Raw genomic sequence first — 20,298 nt, forward strand, 5'->3', positions numbered from 1 at the left:
TCCTAATCCCTAAAAATGTAAAAGCCTGGAACATGGATGTGTACTAATCCTGAATCGATTCACATTCAAGGTTGCAGAATCCTGAAATGGATTGAAAATCTGAAATACCTTTAAAAAAAAAAGAAAAAAAGGGTTGAAGCGCGCGCGCACTCAAGTTCCAGTAACAGGTCCTTGTGGGTAAAAGTATATGTGGTCTAAGTTAATGTCACACGATCAAATGAAGCCATCAAATCTTCAAGATCAGGTGTTGTGGTTGACTTATTTGATGACTTGACCAATCACAGCACTTGAGCTTGATACATCGATGGCTCGATTTGATCTTGTGACATCAGCTTTTCGGTGAGAGCTGTCCACCGTCCACGCTCTGTCCTCCTCAGCCTCAAAATATTATAGCCTCTTGCCGGCGTTTATTTTTCACACAAAATAAGTAAATGTAAATATCATAATTTTGCATAATTTAGAATCACCTCTCAACGCTCGGTAAAAGGATATTTCTTGCGTGTTCTAAATAAGCGCGTCATTTACGGTGATACCACTATTCGACCACGTGGGAGCCCGCGTTGCCTACACTCTTAATTGAAGGCGAACTGACATATCGCTGAAGTCTCCTCTTCTCGTTTGATAAACAAAAAAATACTATTTTTTTTAGTGTGTTCCGAAATGATCGTGCTATTTCAAGATGATTCTACTATCCGACCACGGAGCTAGTTTTGCCTACATTATTACATGTTTAGTTTTATTTTTACCTATTTTTTAAAATGTTGCAGCCTTCATGGTTCATGTGTGCTTGTCTCAGGTACGATAAAAATGCTCGCTACCGTATTATTTTTCTAAGGATTTCGATGCGGAAGAGAAATTTATTTACAAAACAATATGCCCAGCCAATTTTTTCAGGACGTGGGGAACTTGCTAAGTTGTGAACAGCGGAACAGTCACGTTCCTTCGACCAAGACGACCCATAAATTTAGTTGACCCGCTACCAAGACACTGTCAAGTGCTGTTTACGCCTCAGTATCTATGATTGATCACCTCCTCAAGTTTTCTAGCCTTGTGACTAACTTGTTGGTCCAGTTTTAATTTCCCCCAGATCCTCGCTTTATTGGTCTAACCACCGTTGTCAGATCAGATGCTAAAGTCAATGTAATTCACAATATTTCGAGTATTTATGGTGAAAAGAGGTTGTGAGTGATAAATCAGGTTTTTTCTTCACAGTTCTCTCCACAGATCTAAGTGATGAATGTATGAAAAAACAGAAACTCTTATTTCAAATAAGTAACCGCAAAGCAAAATTACTATACCCATGTCCACTCGCCTTCCGGCTTCATGAAAAATTTGTTTTTCAATATTTTTTGGTGATGAATTTTGGAATAAGTGCTTTCTAAGTTAGGAAGAGAGTAATGTATTTTTTCCTGGAATAATCGGATGTGACGAGAAGGAAGGTATTCTCCCGCCTAGGATCCAGCACTTAACTTTGGCAACTGTGTAGGTCTTTAAATCTAGTTTTTTTTTCTCTTCTTTTTTACACACCTAGATCCTCAGATCTAGAATAAACGTCTCCGAATGAAGTCACTAAGTTGTATCTCAACAAAAGCCCTTCATATTTATTATTGTTTTACTTTAATTTATTATGCATCCATGATTTTTCTACAATCACGGAGAAATTTTCTATAGCAAGCTCAATGTTTTGCTCTGTAAAAGTATATAGGTTTGAAATTATTCATCAACTTTAGAAATAAAAGGCCAAAAAAAAAAAAAAAAAAAAAAAAAAAAAAAAAAAATTGGGAATCCTGAGTTAGATTTAGGAGCTCGTATACTCTTTCTTTCTCAGGTAAAAAAACATATTATTTTGAGTATTTCATACAAAAAATTCATACGCTTACCTACGCCTGGGCAACTCCTTCTTCTTTTTTTCTTTTTTTCTTTTTTTTCTTCTTCTTTGTTTTCTTTTTTTCTTCTTTTTTTTAGGGGTCACCATCTGTGAGAACATCCAATTATTGGTCGCACTGAACACTTGAATGATCCTTAAAAGACATCTGCGTGTCAATTTGCACCTTTCACACTTTCCTTCTTTTCCTAATTTTCACCATTTATCAAGATTGTACCGCATTATACTTGTTTCTTCACATGCTCGTGTGCAGAAAGTCCAATTCGTTGCAATATTCCTATTCCAAGCTAAGGGTTCGAAAGCATCGGCGAGAATATAAAATGGAGGCAGGAGGCGGGAATGAGTTCCGCGTGCGGTCCGTGGGTCGGAGGTTGGGCGCGTGGGCAGATGGGACGTGCCGAGAATGCTGCCACTCTAATAAGCTTCCAAGTTGCCACCACCAAGTTAACACCCACAATCCTCTCCGAAAAAGCTAGTCTCTCGCCATAGTGTCTCAGAAAATTGCTGGTTAAAATCTACCCCAAAAATTTGGAATTTTCGAAATTTGAAGTTACACAGCCAAATGTTTTACCAAATATCTCGAGATCGGCACAAATCAATACGCCTTGGTCTGTCAATCGATAACAACATCCAGATAAAAATTGCTCGTCTTTTTAACCCTAAAGAGAAGGGTCATAACCATGTTTCCTAATTATCAAAAAAAAAACTCCACCACTTATTTCCACATATCGCAAAGTCCAACTGAGCAGCTGAAGTAGGACAAGACGATTGCTTGGCAGTGCAGTTCGCCTTCAATTTTTGGATAGGCAAAAAATGCTCCTACGAGTTCAAATAGTGGTATCGTTTCAACTGCTGTGATGACAGATATATCGTCAACAATTTGCGCTCTTTGAAAACCATTTTCACACAAAACGTTTTTGATCACTGCCAATGCAAATGACCTCCTTTTTTTGGAGGGGGGGGGCGGCAACTTTTTTAAAACTCATTTCGCCACACAGGAGGCTTGATCTGAAAACTGCACTGAGCAAGCGAAGCGCATGCAGCGCGAGGAGTTTGATGGAGTGCAGCCTCAAAAGACGTCGCCGACGGTTGAGAGGCGGGAGTGAGGGGGGGGGGGGAGAGCGAGAGTGGTCGAATTAATTACACGTAGACAGCTGTCGTTAACACCGCTTTAACCCCCGCCCTCAAGATCAAGAGTCAGCATCTGAATATTAAGCTCCTATTTATCGAGCGCCGCCGCATTCACTTGAGAAATGGGTTAGAAAACGGATTTAATGCGGATCTTTACCCTCCGAACGAATTTATTTAAACGAATTTCGCACGATTTTCGGGATTTCGTTCGGGAAACAATGACTGTGGAGCAGCCGCAGAGAAGAGTCATCCCTTTGTAAGAGCATTTCAAAGACGAGAGAAGTTGTTCCAATAGTGCCGTATACGTCAACATGACCTTATAATAACCAAGGAGTGAGGAAACTCCAAAAAGAAGAAATTTAATATGCATCAGTTCTCGAAGTGCATCGTCAGTCGCCGACGCGTAAGTCGCCACATTCAAATCACCTGTGTTTCTCACTGATTGGGAGTGTAATTTGAATGCTTAGGACATACTTTTATTCTCATCGTTACCAATAGTCCTATGTGCTTTGCCATGGAGGAATGCCCTGAGAGCCTTAATTTAGACGTAGTCTGCAATCTTATTTGATAAAAAAAAATTAGGGAGTCTTGGGTATATTTTTCTTCCAATTTTGAAAGACTTTGATTCGCAAATTAATCTATATGCAATTACAGGGGGACAATGCACGACTATTCTCCAGTTTAATGATTTTATCGGTGAAAATTTTGGTAATATTTGTATGTTCATGTGACGTTTTCTCAGGACGTCACAACAATATGCTGCTGATTTTACTTCTCAGATCATGTTAAGGAGAGGAAATGTTTATTTTCCAATTTTCGTGCAACTCATTGGAGGGCACCCCACATCCACTCAACTCTTCATTTGACGAGTGAACGCGGGAATGCGATTTAATTATTACCGTTTAATAACCCCACGCTGAAAAGCGAACAAAAGCGGCCGATCCCGAGTATACACTCGAAATTTCGAGTTATTTTCGCTGAGCACCGTTGTTGTTTGTCGGAATTAATTCGCGGCGATCCGTGAATCAGTTCGTAGAACCCAAGCTGCGGGGCGAGTTGCGAGATTAATGTCTAGTTGCAAATATGGAGTGCCAAGGTTGCCCCTAATGGCCGTCTGTCCGCTCTTGTTGACTGCACGGGTAGGAGCAGAGACAACGGGTTGGGAGCCGAGAGCCCACCAATGCTGTTCATCGGAAAAACCGCACATCTACATCGGGATACCGTAGCAGTTACGATGTTTTTGCTTAGCACGAAGACCTCACCCGAGCCATCCTTGTCTCTTACTGAACTCGGTGACGTTTTTCAGCAACGTTAACGCACGTCTCCTCTACGTGTGACGTCACGACGTCGCGTGTTGTAATAGAGAGCGCCGTCACTGTCGCGTCTTGTAACGTATGTCTCGATTAAAGACTAGGAGTTCTGTGAAATCAACTCTCTCCTATTGCATGAATATCAAGCGAGGAGTTCAAAAGTTGAGTTATTTATAATAATATATCATACTTAAATTATTAAAAACACTGACAGGGCTGTACAAAATCAGGAGACGGAGTAACAGTGCTAGCATGAGAAAATAGTACTGCCGTGCTAAGGAAGAACGCCGTATGAACCTTCAGGCGTTGCCAAATTTCCTTGGATATAACACGAATTTGCTGGTGAACTTATACATATTTTTCTTCCAATGTTTCCGATAATTTTGTTCGCAATTTAATATACATTATCTGAAAATTTCATGGAAAAATATTCATAACTTTTCTCAAAAATAAACATTGTATCGGAGGAAATTTGGCAACTCTCGAAATTTCTTGCGGCGTTCTTCCTTAGCGCGAGCAGCAGTAGCAGAGTAGCGTTGTTTCGTAGACGGAAGGAACGTTATGACATTTCAACGTTGCGAAAGTACCCGCAACTTATGTTTTCACCAAAAAGGTTTGAGCTTCCCTGACTGAAATTTTTCACGAATTTTTTTCTGATGATACAAAAGCAGCAAAATTCTGATGGAAAATGTGTACAACCAATTGCTGTAAAAAAATAAATTGTTGTTAGTTTTGTAACTTTGGAGGAGCAAGGAGGTGTCGCATTCCCCTGTCGGAGATTCGACGGAGATTCCCTTAAAGTTACTTCTGTCGCTATTTTCTTACATTTAAGCTTCTTTGGGGATCACTAACATCAAAATTGCAGATTGTGCTTGTGGGGGTTGGCAATTACTTAGAACTTAATCTTGTTCATTTAAGCAGAAATAGCCTATGGTTTTTCAGTCACCTTGTAACTTACATGAATTATGCCCCCATCTCAGAAATATACATAACTGTAGGGTTTATTTTAAGGTTTAAGTTTCGGCATTAAAAATTGGAAACTTAATCGTTTTTATTTTCTCTCTAATCCTTCGTTCGTTTCATATCATTGGATTATACTTTGCTCAGTGGCGTGGCGTGAATTGCGATGTATCGATTGTTCTGACATTTAAACCTACGGTAAAGAATCGATTATTAAGGTGTTCGCTGCGAACACCCTGTTTATCGGTCCTTTTCCATAGGTTTAAATGGCATAACAATCGATATATCGCAAAGCACGCCACGCCACTGATTTTGCTGTCAAAGGAACCAAAATCTCTGGCTCTTCCATTAAAGCGCTTTTCTGCATTGAGAAACCGATGATTTATATGTTATTTCCAAAATGAGCCAGAAATAGTGGTTCCTTATTGAAAAATGTGGTCCAATTGTCAAAATGTTTTACAGTAATGATGCTGATGTTAACAAGAGAGGAAAAGAGAAAAAAAGAGCAAAGAAGTAGAAAAAAAGCCTTAATTCACCTGAAACAACTCGGCACAGAGATCCTGAGTTTTGCTTATTAAATTAGAAATCTCGCTCTCAGTTTGGCGGCAGAACAAAACTATAATATTTTAAATTATGGAATATCCGAGTGTCCAAACAAGTTTTTGTGGACCGCGCGCCGCGCTCTCCACCGCTGTTGGCTCGGCGCGACGGGGCATCTCACGGAGGTGGGGAAAGGGGGTCGTAAGTGCTGATAAACAGTAGCAGCAACATTTTATTCAACTTGTACGATTTGTTTGGAGTGATGTTCGAGTCACTGTTGCCAGCTCCTAGCTGTAGAAATAAATCATATTGAAGGAACGCTGATGCCAAAAGTTTATGCAAAAGCCGCGAGTAGCCTGCGTGTTGCGAATTTTTTTGCTAAAATTCGTCTGAGCTTCACGAGAAACCTCAGGGTTAGCGGAGAGAAGGAAATTTTGCCTACTTGGCAAAGGCACCACGGGGCCTGTAAAATTGTTATGGTTTTGGATTTTGAGGGAAGCGAATCATTTGAAGTTTAAGAAAGGTGTATCATATATCAACCCGATTCCGTGTGTAACCTTGTAGCTAGTATGCAGGCACATTAGACACTTTCATAAAAAGTGTCAATATCCAGTGTGTCTATACCCTGCATTGCCTCAACCAGTGTCAATCAATTTTTTCGATTTTTTTTAAACTTTTTTTTTTGGGGGGGGGGAGGGTTAATAATGCTTTAATACACCACCCACAAAGGAAAGAATGAAATCAAGTTTATCTGACTCCCTGCATGAATAATACGAGAGAGAGAGGGAGAGCAACTCCCAAGAAAGATAATCACATGTGCATTTCATTCCACGCAATGCAACGCAGAATCCAGGAAGCTCGCGTCAATGGCGTGGCGCGCTTTGCGAGTTATCGATTGATCTGTCTTTGAAAGCTATGGAAGAGGATCGATGAACAGGGTGCTTGCAACGAACATCTTAAATAATCGATTATTTACCATTGCTTCAAATGGGGAAATATCGATAATATAACATTCTCGTCTCGCCACTAAAGTCTGTTTATTTTTCTGACCGTGCGTTAAAGTCTCCTAGCAACACCAGTAGATTTTTTCTTCAAAAATTTTTTCATTTTAAACGGTTCAATCAACGGGACTTACTTCTAATAATTGTAGTAGGATACTGGTTTATCGTTGGCGGTGTTTCAGTAGCTTCGTGACGTTACACGCAAAATTCTCTTTAAGGGTTTTCAATGAAATGAAATAAACAAATAATTTAATGATCAAAGTAGGGGCGGCTTCAATATATCTTATCCAGAAGTGGATCCAGCAATTTGGCAACACCGAATTTCTCAATTTAAACCTATGCTAAATAATCGATTCTTGTCCGAGCACCTGGCCCCTCCAAGAATCGATACATTTCCATAGGTTTAAATGGAGGAAATCCGGTGTTGCCAAATTGCTGAATCCGCCAATGATCTTATCATTACCCAACGGACAGTGGGACAGCCTCAGGCTTCACGTCAAGACCACTTCTCCTCTCCGAATGTCTCCTGCACGTAGATCCTTATTCCTTTCCTCATTTTTAATCCCCCCCCCCTCTTCCAAATTTCGGTTTCGATGCTGTCATAATAAACGCACTACTAATAACACACATCTGTCATAATTTTCGCTTCATAGTGTCATTTTGGGTTTTGTCAGTAGATCGGTGGATCAGCCGACCCCATTGTGAGACACCGAGCGGACTCCTTTGTTTTTATGTAATTCGTCGTCTCCCGGCCGAAGGAACGTAACTAAATTTCAATGTTGCCAAATTTTACTTGGCTAATTGCATTTACACCTAGAGAGGCATAGATATTTTTAAACGGAAATTTCACTGATTTTTCTCATGATCTCATGCAAAAATCAGACAAATTTTGGGCAACAGTTGCAAAGGTACATTCTCGTGAAAAAATGAATTATTTCGAGTCAATTTTGCAACCTTGGAACGGAGTTACGTCCCTTCGTGCGGGATAAAACGAATTTCGGTCCGGTCCTTTTTTTTCGTCGTCCACCGCTGCCTGTCTCGCGCGCTTTTTTTCCGATTTTCTTCTGTCGGTGTCTTTGGATCTTGTTTCTCTTGAGCGCCAGCGGTCCAGTTATCATAAGCAAGCGTCAAATTCCAACGGCGAGCGTTATCACGATGGCATCGGGAAGGACTCGAGCTGGGGATTCTGGATGAGCCGCGACCGGGTTATCCATCTTAATTTCCCCGGTGACGTATTAATCGCTGGATCACCTGGCGGATTAATCGCTTAAGTACCCTTAAGTAGCTTTGTTTTTGAGCTTGCCGCCGGCCACCGACTCGCATCTCTCGCTCCCGCCATGTTGCCGCCCGATGGAAATTCAGGGAAAAGTACTGAGCATCAGTTTGGTGAAATATTGGGCATCCTGGAAAAAAAAAACACATTGGATCTAGAGTCCAGACTCTTAAAAACATCGACAAGAAAAAGTATACTCTTGATTCAATCAGAGTCTAGCTTAAATCAAGAACCAAGCCTCTGAATTTAAGCGGATTTCGTTTTGATTCAAGCAAAAATCCGATTGAATCAAGAGTATTTTTATTGTCAATGTTTTCAAGAGTCTGCTTGAAGATAATGTGACGTCACAGGCTTTTCGATTTATAAAGAGCAGAAACTTAAAACTTTAGTAGTGACCAATAGATTTTGCTAAGAATGGACATGGTGATTTCCACTGAAAAATGCCTCATGCTCCATTCACAAGAAACCCTTCTCTAAATTTTACTCTAATACTCCCGTCAAGAATCAAGAAAATCGGAGATTTCGACGGAATACTCTCTGATGTCCTTTAGAATAAGTTGCGTGTTGCATATTTTACTCATTTGCGAGTAACAGGCGGGAATTCGCATTTTACAATACCTTGCCTTGATCCTCTCAAAGCTACGTTTTTAAAACTTCAAACTTCAATCCATTATAACACCAGTTTGGCTTAATATTTTCGGGCGTTTTTGGCTTCAAAATTTTTATATAACACTCCTTCACGTTGCGATATCAATAATTGACTTCGAATTTTTAAAAGCTGACATACCTTTTCCCTCGGACGGTCGCTTTTTTAGTCAAACCAAATAATATCGTTTTCTCAAAACGTTCAATCCGTCAAGCAAGAATTCATTCGTGGTTTTGAATGGTGTGCCTCAGCATGTCTTTATCAAAATTTCAAATAAAAGTGAATAATTTTTGACAACATCGCGAGGTACAAGAGAATTACCAATGCTAATCCTCCGCTCACGAAAAAACTCATAAATATAAGAGGTACGCGCGCGCACAAAAAAGAAAGAAAAAAAGAAAAAGAAAATCAAGCGAGAGGTTTTTTACCCTCGGTCAGCGAATCCGTGCCAAGTCCAGATCCCTGCAAAAAGTGAAGGGGGCAATGATGGACGGGGGCTTCGTGATAGAGCTGTCAACGCAAGGGGGTCTAAAAATGAGGCGGTTGAATCAATCGGATTCGTCAAGTAGTTTACGACTATGTTCCTAACCGTGCGTTGAAGTCACTCACCGCCCGCAAAAATTCGAGCTGATCACACCGATCAAGTTCATTGCCTGAAAGGGATTTTTCAGTTAGATTTTTCATGCTAATTTATGATCAAAACCGTTTGCAAGTATCCGATTGGCGAAAAAGGTACTCTTTATAATATGTGCGTACATTTAGAGAATGGCAACCCTGTCGTTTGTGTAGAGATAATCTCTGCCGTTATATCTTAGCTCGAATTGTGTCAACTTGATGTGATGACGGGTTCAGGATCCAAGTTATGGGCCGTTTTTGCCTTGTGATGTGCATGCGCACTATCGTTCGATCTCCGCATAAATTTGATGAAAATAGCATTGCCTTAATTCCTTGTCATCCGTCAATTTGTCATAGCTTCCATGGCCATAATTAGTTAGTTCTCAGATCATGCGGCCTGTCATGCATCAGAATCAAATATCAGCTTACAGGCACCTGTGCAATGTTAGAGTCTCTCGTTAGCACAGATTCCGGCTGATTGGCAATAATTTTGGCTTCGGTAAAACGAAGTGGCTCGGCTCGCGCGAAAAGTTCTAATACAATGTTTCAGAATTTGCATGGAGAGATTTAATCGTAAATTCCGCACCTAAGTTGGTCCGAGACATTAGAATTGGATAGTAATTTTATTTTTAGTCCCATGAATATTTAGAAGTTTACAAAGGACCCTGATACTTTATTAATCAGTGTTTTAGGACAAAATGATGTTTAGATCCTAAAAATACGTGATGATCATCAAAAGTTGTCAGGAAAGCCAATTCAAATGAAAATGGTGGCAAAGATATTCTCTCATTTCAAGGGGCACCTCATGAAATGCGCACTCCTAGAATATAAAAATTTAATTTTGTGAACTTGCGCCCTCATTCCTCTATAACGTACCCGTATTGCAGATGTAGACCTCCCTGAAAAAAACCGTAATGTTCCTCTCAGTGGTGTGGCGTGAATTGCGATGTATCGATTGTTCTGCCATTTAAATCTATGGTAAAGAATCGATTATTTAGGTGTTCGCTGCGTACACCCTGTTTATCGATCCTTTTCCATAGGTTTAAATGGCATAACAATCGATATATCGCAAAGCACGCAACGCCACTGGTTCCTCTTCACTTCCCTCTTCCTGAGTAAAAAAAAATCTCATGTAAACCTCCGTTTTTCAGGTTGATGTGAAAGATAGAGATTGATAGACCGAGTGATACCTCTGTTAATTTTTCTCTCCTTTTTCATTCGTGAAAGCAATAAGCACGGGTGATAGCATGGAACCACTTCTCTTTTTCCTGCACAACAACTGTGACGAAGGCACACATCAGATCTCCTCCCCCAAGCATTACGCATTTTATGAACAGCCCTTTCTATAGGTGCTACAAATTCAATCTAGAGGGCAACCCCGCGCTTGCAGCTATAAAGCCCCATCACCCTTAGTCTCCAATTGATAGCCCCAGGCAACCTTTCGGACCATAAAATTCAGGTCACCGAGCCGGGAATAGGACATGGGGCCTGCTGATCGTAGATCAGGTCTACAAATACAATACCCTGGTCTACCTACAATACCAAAAAAAAATTAAGTGGTCATCATTTCACGAATATTAGATGAAGATCATCCCTGTCGCTAATCCACAGACGAGACTTTAGGGAGCCCGTATTGCGGGATCTGGAGGATATCTCTCGTTCTCGATTAACCTCTGATCTATACCGTGCTATGAAAGAACGCCGTATGAGCCATCAGGCGTCGCCAAATTTCCTTCAATAAGAAGCTTACTGAAAAACTTGTGAGTAGTTTTTTCCAAAATTTTCAGAAAATTTTGTACGCGATTTAATACAAAATATCTGAAAATTTCAAGGGAAAATATGCATGACTGTTGTCAAAAATACATGTTTTATCAAGGGGTATGTGGCAACTCTCGAATGATCATATACGTTCTTCCTCAGCACAGTAGTCCCAGATAAGACATCGTATTTTTACAATATTGGGCAAATATTGTCAGTATTGTCGCAATATTTACACAATACTGACAATATTTTGATAATATTCTAATCAAAATTATTTTTTTAAAACATTTTTAAAGAATCTTTGTTTAGTATTTTAAAAAAAATATATTTTTACCCAAAATATTATAAAAATATTTTCACAGTATTGGCACAGTATTTCACAGTATTTTAAAGTTTTAAAGTATTGGCACAGTATTTAAGCCAAAAGGAAATATGGTGTACACTTTTATCATTGGCTCAATATTTAACCAATATTGGCCCAATGTTTGCATAAATATCCAAACAATATTTTTTAAATATTGGCTAAATATCTCTGTCTTATCTGGGAATGCACTCTGGGCTAAGTCCTCGGTGGAAAGTCTTCATATTCCTGGACGTGTCGCGGGATTGGCAACGAGGGCAACGAGGGGGGAGGAGGGTATCGGGGTGGATCTTGGGCGGGCGGGCGATGCCCGATTGTGCCGCGGGTCTTATCGGTCGTCCGATCGGGATCCTCGCCCGGTCACCGTCTCCCGGGCCGGCTCGTTGTTTTATTGATTTATTTTTTATTGCCTTCGATGATTATGCTCGGATATTAATGCCGTGTTGATGTCATTTATGTGCGTGCCCGACTGAAACTGCCCGTCACAGCGCTGTTGTCGGATGAGGTTCTGGAGATGACGATTTATGGGCTCCCGTAGCGTCAGTCTGCATCGGCTCGAAGGATTTTCCTGCAGTTGAATCTTATTCCAGACCGGCTCTACCATCGACGATTTTTAAAGCCGTGTCAACGTATTAGCCTATAATATGCACTCGAAACATTGGACAAGTTTCTTGACGGGAAAATTGTTGTAGGACAATTTTCATGGGCGTTTATATATTACATAAATATAAATTCCTGGGAATCAGCTTTTTCGGGATGGATGTGATGATTCAGGGGGCCTAGAATTTAAGTCGTGTTCCGAAGTGTACGAAAAGTTCGATGGAAAACTTAAAAGATTTGACACTTGAAACTTTTTGACGGATTACGGTCTATCAAAGGTCTTTAATCTAAGAGAAAATTCGTTGAGGGAAACAAATTTAAAATTTCATACGAATAGAACGCACATCAGCGAATCTGTCTATATGGGGTCAAGCAGTGGGTGAATTGGACTAAATTTTGCAATTAAGAATACTTATTTTTGGCTCTTTCTTCCATGTATGCATCTATCTGCATGAGAAAACTAGAAGCACATATTATGTTTTTCTAAAGTGAACCAGAATTTGTTCCTTATCGCAAAATTTAAGCCAAATGTCGTAGGAGTAGCAATTATTATCCTACCCCATCCGCATCCGAAATGCACATCCGTATCAAATTGTACGTTAAGTCCTTACGTGACTTACCGGCCACCAAGTCACCGCCCACTTGAAGTGCATGAGTGGTCGAGAAATTGACCACTCTACCACTGTACTAAATCAAAGAGCAGTAAATCCATATTTTGCCGTAAGTCTATCAATTGTATGATATGGTTCTGCTTGCGTCAAATAATAAAATACACTTTACATAAAAGTCAAAATTGAAATATTTACGACTATGATTAGGTATCAAGGTGCGGCATCTCCATATGACCTCATCTATTAAACATACCACTTTTTACGGTTAACTTAAAGTCGGAAATCCAAAATTCCGCATTTACTGCAGACTGACTGCAGATTGCACCAATTTAGTTTCGGATTCACCTCGGGAGGTCAATCCAACAATTGAAAATATGATACGAACTGCAGCCGCTAAGATGAATCAAAATTTTCATATTTTCGAAATAAATAAAAAATTTACCAAATCGAGAGCACCCCATGACATTCAAAACTGTCACTCTAAGTGTAGCCGCTGCTATGAAGTCTGTAAGGGGGCGTTAGGATTGGCAAGGGGGAGGGGGAGTGGAGGGAACTTGAGAGAATTTTCATAAACTTAACAAAACCGCTGTATTTTTTCATGAAAAATCCGCTGTGACGTCATGACGGATATCGGCCATAATCCAACGTAAGGCAACCGTGGGCTAGATACGAGTGAGCGATAGTATCGCGGCAATTTGTAGCCGGCAAGTCAGCGCAAAGGGAGGGGGAGGGGAAGGGCGGCGAAAGAAAATTGGCTTCCAAGTAATCAGACATCGGGGGTTCGCGGTGACGATGACTGACGGTGAACCAAGTTGGTGAGTGGTGACTTGGCGACTCGGATTTTCTTTGAAAAAGTGTCGGTGTCGGCATTCCTCTGATCCGCGGCCGTCCGACCAGGGCTGCTAATTTGCGGCGAATCCTTCGAATTTTTCCGCAAAAAATGTTGCGAACAAGGCAAATTTTAACTGAACATCGGCTGCATCGCATCTTCAGCACGGTTGCACGATTTCACATCAGAGTCCGCGGTGTTTCCATCTTTTCCTCCTTTCTTTTTGTATAGAGTACACAAGCTTTAGTGCAGTAATCGTCAAAACTAAAGGTGATCGATATTTTATCGGAGAAATCTATGCCTTAACTTCATAATTGTTAGACACTTTTATTCAAATTGGTGAACTGAAAGGTGGATCCATGCAGTGGCGCGGCGTGGCGTGCTTTGCGCTATATATTGATTGATCTGTCATTATTTTAAAACTATGGAAAATGATCGATAAAAAGGGTGTCCACAACGGACACCTTTACAATCGATTCTTTACCATAGCTTCAAATGGAAAAATATCGATAGTCGATCATTCTCGCCTCGCCACTGTATTCATGACTTTTGGAGAGTGATTAAGGCTCTGTAGACGTCGGGATGGTTAAAATAACTGTTTTATAAAGTACTCTAGAGGAATGGTAGAGGATAAAGACTTTGATTTTCGGAGCAAAAACTGACAACTGTGTCCTGATACCCATTTTCAGTCGCTCACGACAAGTTTTTTTTGCTGTTTGTTTTAATTTGATTGTAAGCTCGTTCATTTCGTTTTTATTCGTTGCTTTCTTGTTTTACCTGGCTCTTGGTTGCTCGTGATAATAAATAATTACTTTTATTACGCTTTTCGGCATGTGTAAAGGGAGCCTCGACATTTTCTCTGAAAAAAGTGAAGTCAGAAGAGGGTATTTAAGAAAGATGGAAAAACTTCATTTTTCATGGTTTAGGACCTCTCTAAATCTGTATTTTAGACTCAAAAGACACCTAAAGGATCTGAAATTTTAAAAAAATCGCTAAGGAGGCCCGGCGTGCTGCGGCACCTCGGCACTCCAGCTAAACCGGCCTCATAACGACTCAGTTTTTAGTCGTTGTGTTGGTTGTCCCACAATTCGTCATTTCTCTCACAAAAGACCTTAACTTCATTTTAGTGTTCCCAAAATCACCCTCGCAAATTGCGTTTTTGCCATGAAAATTTTGGGCTTTTCTAATTGAAAATTGCATTGATTATTATTCTGATCTCATGCTAAAATCTGCATTTTTTTTCCTAGGACAGCACCGATCTATTTTTGTAACAAATTATACTTCTCGAGTCAATTTTGCAACCTTGGAATGAGGTTACGTTCCTTTTTTTGTAGAAACGATAAAAGCGTTATTTTGTCATAATACCGAAAGAGACGGCAAAGCTTCGTTATGCGTTCATCAAAGCAGCTTTATGCGTATACCTGCAGCGAACGTCGACTTCAAGTGACGAGTAGAGACGTTTTTAGATCGCTCGCATTGAATAAATTTAAATCGGATCAGTTACCGCCCCTCGCCTTGGTATCACATCCGTGCAACTTAGTTGCGAGTGGTCTAATAAACAAATCAAGCACCGCCGATCGTATTTTCATTACAGACTTACAGAGGGGCAACACGCGGTAGACGCTCTCGGACGTCCGGTCTGACGTCGGGCCGAAATAATGTCCTCGGAGGTTAACCTAATCGTAACTCACTCCTTTCACACCGAGTTTCGGCTCCGCTTGCCAAATCGGAAACGAAACTTATTTCCGTGATGCAGCAGTCTTGAGCGGTTTAGAATTTATTATTCTTCGATCTTCGATGCCATCGGATTCTTTATGAACCTAAGGGTAAACAATGGTGTATAAAAAGAAAACAAAGTAATTTAAAATACCAGTAATTCATTTCACGTAGAATTTCAAATTTATCAGTTGAACTAATATAAGTATTATTGCGAATTGAGGGGATTGGAGGACAAGGCTCATAATGCAGTTTCTGCTATTTCGAGAAATGCCTGTTTGAAGTTTCGAAATTGTATGGATCTTTGTGGCGGAAAGAAAGTTCAAACTGACTTTTTGATGCTTGAAAATAGTAATTTTGGAGCGAATTTTTCACAGAATATGCATTAAGACTGGTTTTACTTGAAATCATGAACATCTCAATTTTTTCAAAAACTGCATGTATGCATTTGCTGCATTGTCCTCCAAGCCCCTCAATTATACTCTGGTCGAAACACTCAAAACTGTCTAAATTTAAGGATTTAAATTCTTTTGTTTTGTTTTAAGAAATTATCTGTTTGAAATTTTAGCGTAGCTTACTGGTAACTTTTTTGAATTTTGACATCTTTTGTATACATCAAGAGGTCAATCACCTCCTTCCACCAATTAGATCATTCCATATATTTTTTGTCTTCTTTGTCTATAGCTTCGTCTGTCAATTTCAATAATCGGCCCTCTGGCGGGGATGTTCTCCAACACTTGGCATCCATAGGTTTCCTCAATTACACTCGTCAGCAGGGTGTCTACAAATCCGGAATTTCCGGAAAGTCCAGGAATAGTACTGATTTTTCAAGGGCGGTCCGGAAGTACTGATGAAGTGTGGAAATTCCGCAAAAAGGTCCGGAATTTTTCTAATTTGTTTGTCATTTTTGTCTCAATTTGAGCGAAATTCAATTTTTTAAAATTTCGTCAATAATTGGAAGTACTGAAAAAGTACTGAATTTCTCTGTTGAGAAGGTACTGAATATCTTGGGAATGTACTGAAAAAGTGCTGTAAAGTACTGATTTTTGGTTAGCCTGTTTTAGTAGACACCCCGGTCAGATTTACTGTATATATTGACACGCCAACTTAATTTTTGGAACATTCGAGCAACGTGACATCGTTGCCCGTAATCCAGAGCTTAGAGCTCGGTTTGATGAAAGACAGACGTTGAGTCTGGGCGACAATTACGGCGAAAACCTGCGGTGGGGCCGGCCGGAGCGCGTCGTTGAACGATTTTGGGAGTCCTAAAATAATTACCCCCTTTGCTCCCCCTCCGCCATTACACCCTGTCCGCCACCCGGGACCCGCGGCTCAAGAGATTTAAGGTGATGGAGGATTGCGCTCCGTTGGAAAGTACAAGCGACCGGCAAGGACGTAACTCATTCTATTTGTGTTCGGGGATTTAGGGGCCGCTTTTAAACGTGATAATGACACGACAATGACACACTTTAAAGTGGTTTACGTTTCGGATTGTATATGACCCACCTCAAGTCGTAATTCTTTTGATTTTGACTCCTTGTAGGCCGAATCGTCTCGCATGCAGACACTCACAGTCGCGTAAGGCGTTCAAATTGAAATTGGTCAAACTCTTGTTTCAGTCGTCGGAACACGATCGTAATCGCAATAACTCCTAGTATTGAACTGACCAATTATGACGTCTCCTGTGTCATGGATTGAATAGCATGATACATTTTTTTCTTCTTCTGGACTGAAGCAAAGATGTCACATGTCGCAGGGTGTCTACAAGTCCGGAATTTCCGGAAAGTCCGGATATAGTACTGATTTAAAGGAGGGCAGCCCAAAAGCACTGAAGAAGTGTGGAATTTCGCGAGGAGGTTCGGAATTTTTGTCATTTTTGTCCCAATTCGAGCGAGAAATTCAAATTTTTGAAAATTCTTGAATTTCGTCAACTGGAGGTACTAAAAAAAGTACTGAATTTCTCATATAAGGAGGTACTGGAAAAGTACTGTAAAAGTACTGATTTTTGGCCAGCCTATTTTAGTAAGCACCCTGCATGCTGGCGCCAATGGAATGTTCAGTGCTTTCTGTATCGCGTCAGAATTTTCTGGCAAATTGAAATTTTTCTCGGAAATGCGGGATTTTCCGGAGTGCATACAATTTCGGGTCACTGTATTTTCGCCGCTTTCTTCTTTTTTCCCGAGAAATCCTTACGTAATAAAGATGACATCATTGGGATCAACGCTTATAATCCAATAGGATAAATCAGTGGCCTAACTCACCAAATGGGGTCTACCACCCGCAGATTGCATTTCTAGCCCCCCCCCCCCCCCATACCTCCCGGACTCGATTAAAGAATTTTAAAATTTCAGCCTGCGACCACACTCCTTGGGGCCGTGCCCCCCCCCCCCCCCCCCCCGAATTGCACACCCAACATGCACGCCACGATTCATCGTTCGAGTTGCTTCATTTTAGCCATGGGTTTGAATGGCTGAGCATTTAAAAATTCATAGGTAAATGTTAGTCAATGTCATGTTTTTGTTTTGCTCGAAAAAGTGCATTAAGATTTTTGTTTTCCTTTGTTTCAGTTAAATGTACAAAGATCTCTGGAACAGCCATCGACGTCATCGGAACCGGTATACCTGCACCACCATGCATCGTCACACCACAGTAGCGCTGGCTCAGTTAGTTCGGGCGGCGGGGGCGTTGGTAGCCCCGGCTCCCCTCCCCCACCCTCCAGCGTCAGGCATAAAGACGAAGACGGCTCGCCCAGCGTCGAAGGTATGTTTCTCATGAATTTGCACCTTTCAAAATGCAATCGTCTCATAATATGAAGTCTGCAGAGAAAGTAGCGATAGAGAGAGGCTAAGGACTGAAGTAAAAAAATACAACTTATTTTTAGCTCCAGTATGTTTTCATCGGTTTACAAATTTAAACCTATAAATAGCCTCATTCGTCCTCTTCACTAATAATACAATGAACGTAAATGTTTTTAGTCAGTGGCGTGGCGTGCTTTGCGATGTATCGATTGATTTGCCATTTAAACCTATAAAAAAGGATCGATGGACAGGGTGTTCGCAACGAGCACTTTAATACTCGATTCTTTACCACAGCTTCGAATGGGGAAATTTCGATTATCAATCATTCACGCCTCGACACTGTTTTTAATGAACGAAGTTTATATTGTGTTCGTAAACCTTCCTACGTGGAAATTTTGAAAACAAATAACCAAAAAAAAAAAAAACCTAGGAAACGTAGAACAGGAAAAGTGCTTAATCTTCACAGACCTTGAAGCACGACAAATTATCTATTTTTAAAATGATGCAATGCACGAAAATAGGAAGAAAAAGCGACAACAACAGAGAGAACGAAATTAGTGGTTCCAATGTATTACGTTTGACTTCTAAGGATTCTGAAGAATTTACAGTTGAAGTATTTCATCATAACTTACCTGCAGCATATTCTCATACTCTATTCAAATTTTGGGGAGCGGAGGCAAGCATCCCATTTTTTGGATGATTTTTGATTTGTTCGGTCAGTTGTATGAAGTCCAAAAGGCTTTTAACGTAGCTTAAAAAATATAGCACTTTTACCTCGCACATTCTCCCCCCCCCAAAAAAAAAAAAAACAAATAACAATGAAATCAGGCGTGCTTATAAGCGACCAAGAAACATACGTCTTTAAAATCAAGGGAGGCTGCATCAAGTAGACACACCAAATTAAAAGTTAAGAAAGATGCGAGGAAGATAAAGAAATGAGAAGAGAGGCAGGGCTGGTCGAGGAAGAATAAATTGTTTCATTTTAAAGAGCGGGCTCGCTAGCGAAATTAAATAGGCATAGAAGGGGCTCTAAATTGCTTGCTCATCGATGCGAAGACGCTGTTTTTCTTTCACGTGAAAAAACCGGGGCTCAGAGGGGAAAATTTCTTCAAGTACATTCACTCAAGTTCATTAATGTGACTTTTTTCTTGTTTGCCGCATTCCTGCCAAATTTACGAGGCAAATTCCCAAATATTCTGCAAGATAAAAACCATATGCCTCATATCGTAGATCAGTCCGTTTACGTAACGAAACATTACATACATATCTTTCCGAAAAATAATTAATACCGCACACAAAAACGCATACATTTTGGGTATATTTTATCTTAGTTGGGTTTATCTTTAGTCCTGTAATTTCCAGAACTAGACCCATCCCCCCTCTCTTCCCCCCTTTTTTTGGTGCGTATTTGTTTCGCACGAGATAGTTTTAATTTTTAAAATTTCAAAACTATATAATTCTTTCTCAGAATCGTTGGCTTTTAAGTACTTGAAAGTTCAACTGGAGCAGTTCTTAAGGAAGCAGATCGTATTTAAATTTGAAAAAAAATCCTCGCTTTAAAAAAAAAAAAAAAAACGCGCAAAGAATCTCTTTACGTGTCGGGAAAGCAATCATAAATCTATGAACTCAAGATATGAGGGAACGTAATAATTAAAAATAAATGATAAAAGTACCGTTATTTCACCCTGATAATCCACTGAGGACTCAATTTTTAACCGCAACCTCGAGATTATTGCTAGTAACCAGTCATATAAAATTAATCATGCCTGGATCTACACCGAAAGCCATTGAAAATAAGAAAATCAATGTTAAATAATTACGTTAATTTTCAAATGCTGTCAATTCGACGAGATGTTTAATTGTGAAATCTCTGTGAGAATAACCACAGAATGTCACATCTTATGGTGTGAAATTAGTGGTGAATGTGCAGATTTACCATCTTTTTTTTTTTTTTTTTTTTTTTTTTTTTTTTTTTTTTTTTTTTTAATAATGATTTTATTTATCAGATAACAACTTTGAAACAAGACCGACAGCAGTCTTGCTCGAAATTGGGAAGAAGTGCAATTGACATAGTAAAGATTTACCATCTTGGATTACAGTTTGCAACAAGGAACCACTATTTCTGGCCCATTTCAGAAACCACATACATGCCATTGGTTTCCCATTGCAGGTATGTGTTTTCATGAAAGCACCAGAGATAGTGGCTCCTTATTACAAAATGTAATCCATTTATCCTCCCGAGGATTATTTTATTTTCTATC

The 20,298-nt window shown here is 40.0% G+C and overlaps 1 protein-coding gene across 2 annotated transcripts in view; it reads left to right on the forward strand.

The window, feature by feature from the left end:
- vg (transcription factor vestigial) overlaps positions 1 to 20,298 on the forward strand; it is a 102,767-nt gene that overhangs the window by 36,451 nt on the left and 46,018 nt on the right. For both annotated transcript variants that reach the window (XM_019044470.2, XM_072298351.1), the window contains exon 2: positions 17,807 to 17,999. In XM_019044470.2, the coding sequence (XP_018900015.1) occupies positions 17,807 to 17,999 (193 nt within the window). The remainder of the gene's footprint in view (positions 1 to 17,806; positions 18,000 to 20,298) is intronic.

Source organism: Bemisia tabaci, chromosome 3 (assembly GCF_918797505.1).
Source record: "Bemisia tabaci chromosome 3, PGI_BMITA_v3".
In the NCBI taxonomy this organism is placed as follows: Eukaryota; Metazoa; Arthropoda; class Insecta; order Hemiptera; family Aleyrodidae; genus Bemisia; species Bemisia tabaci.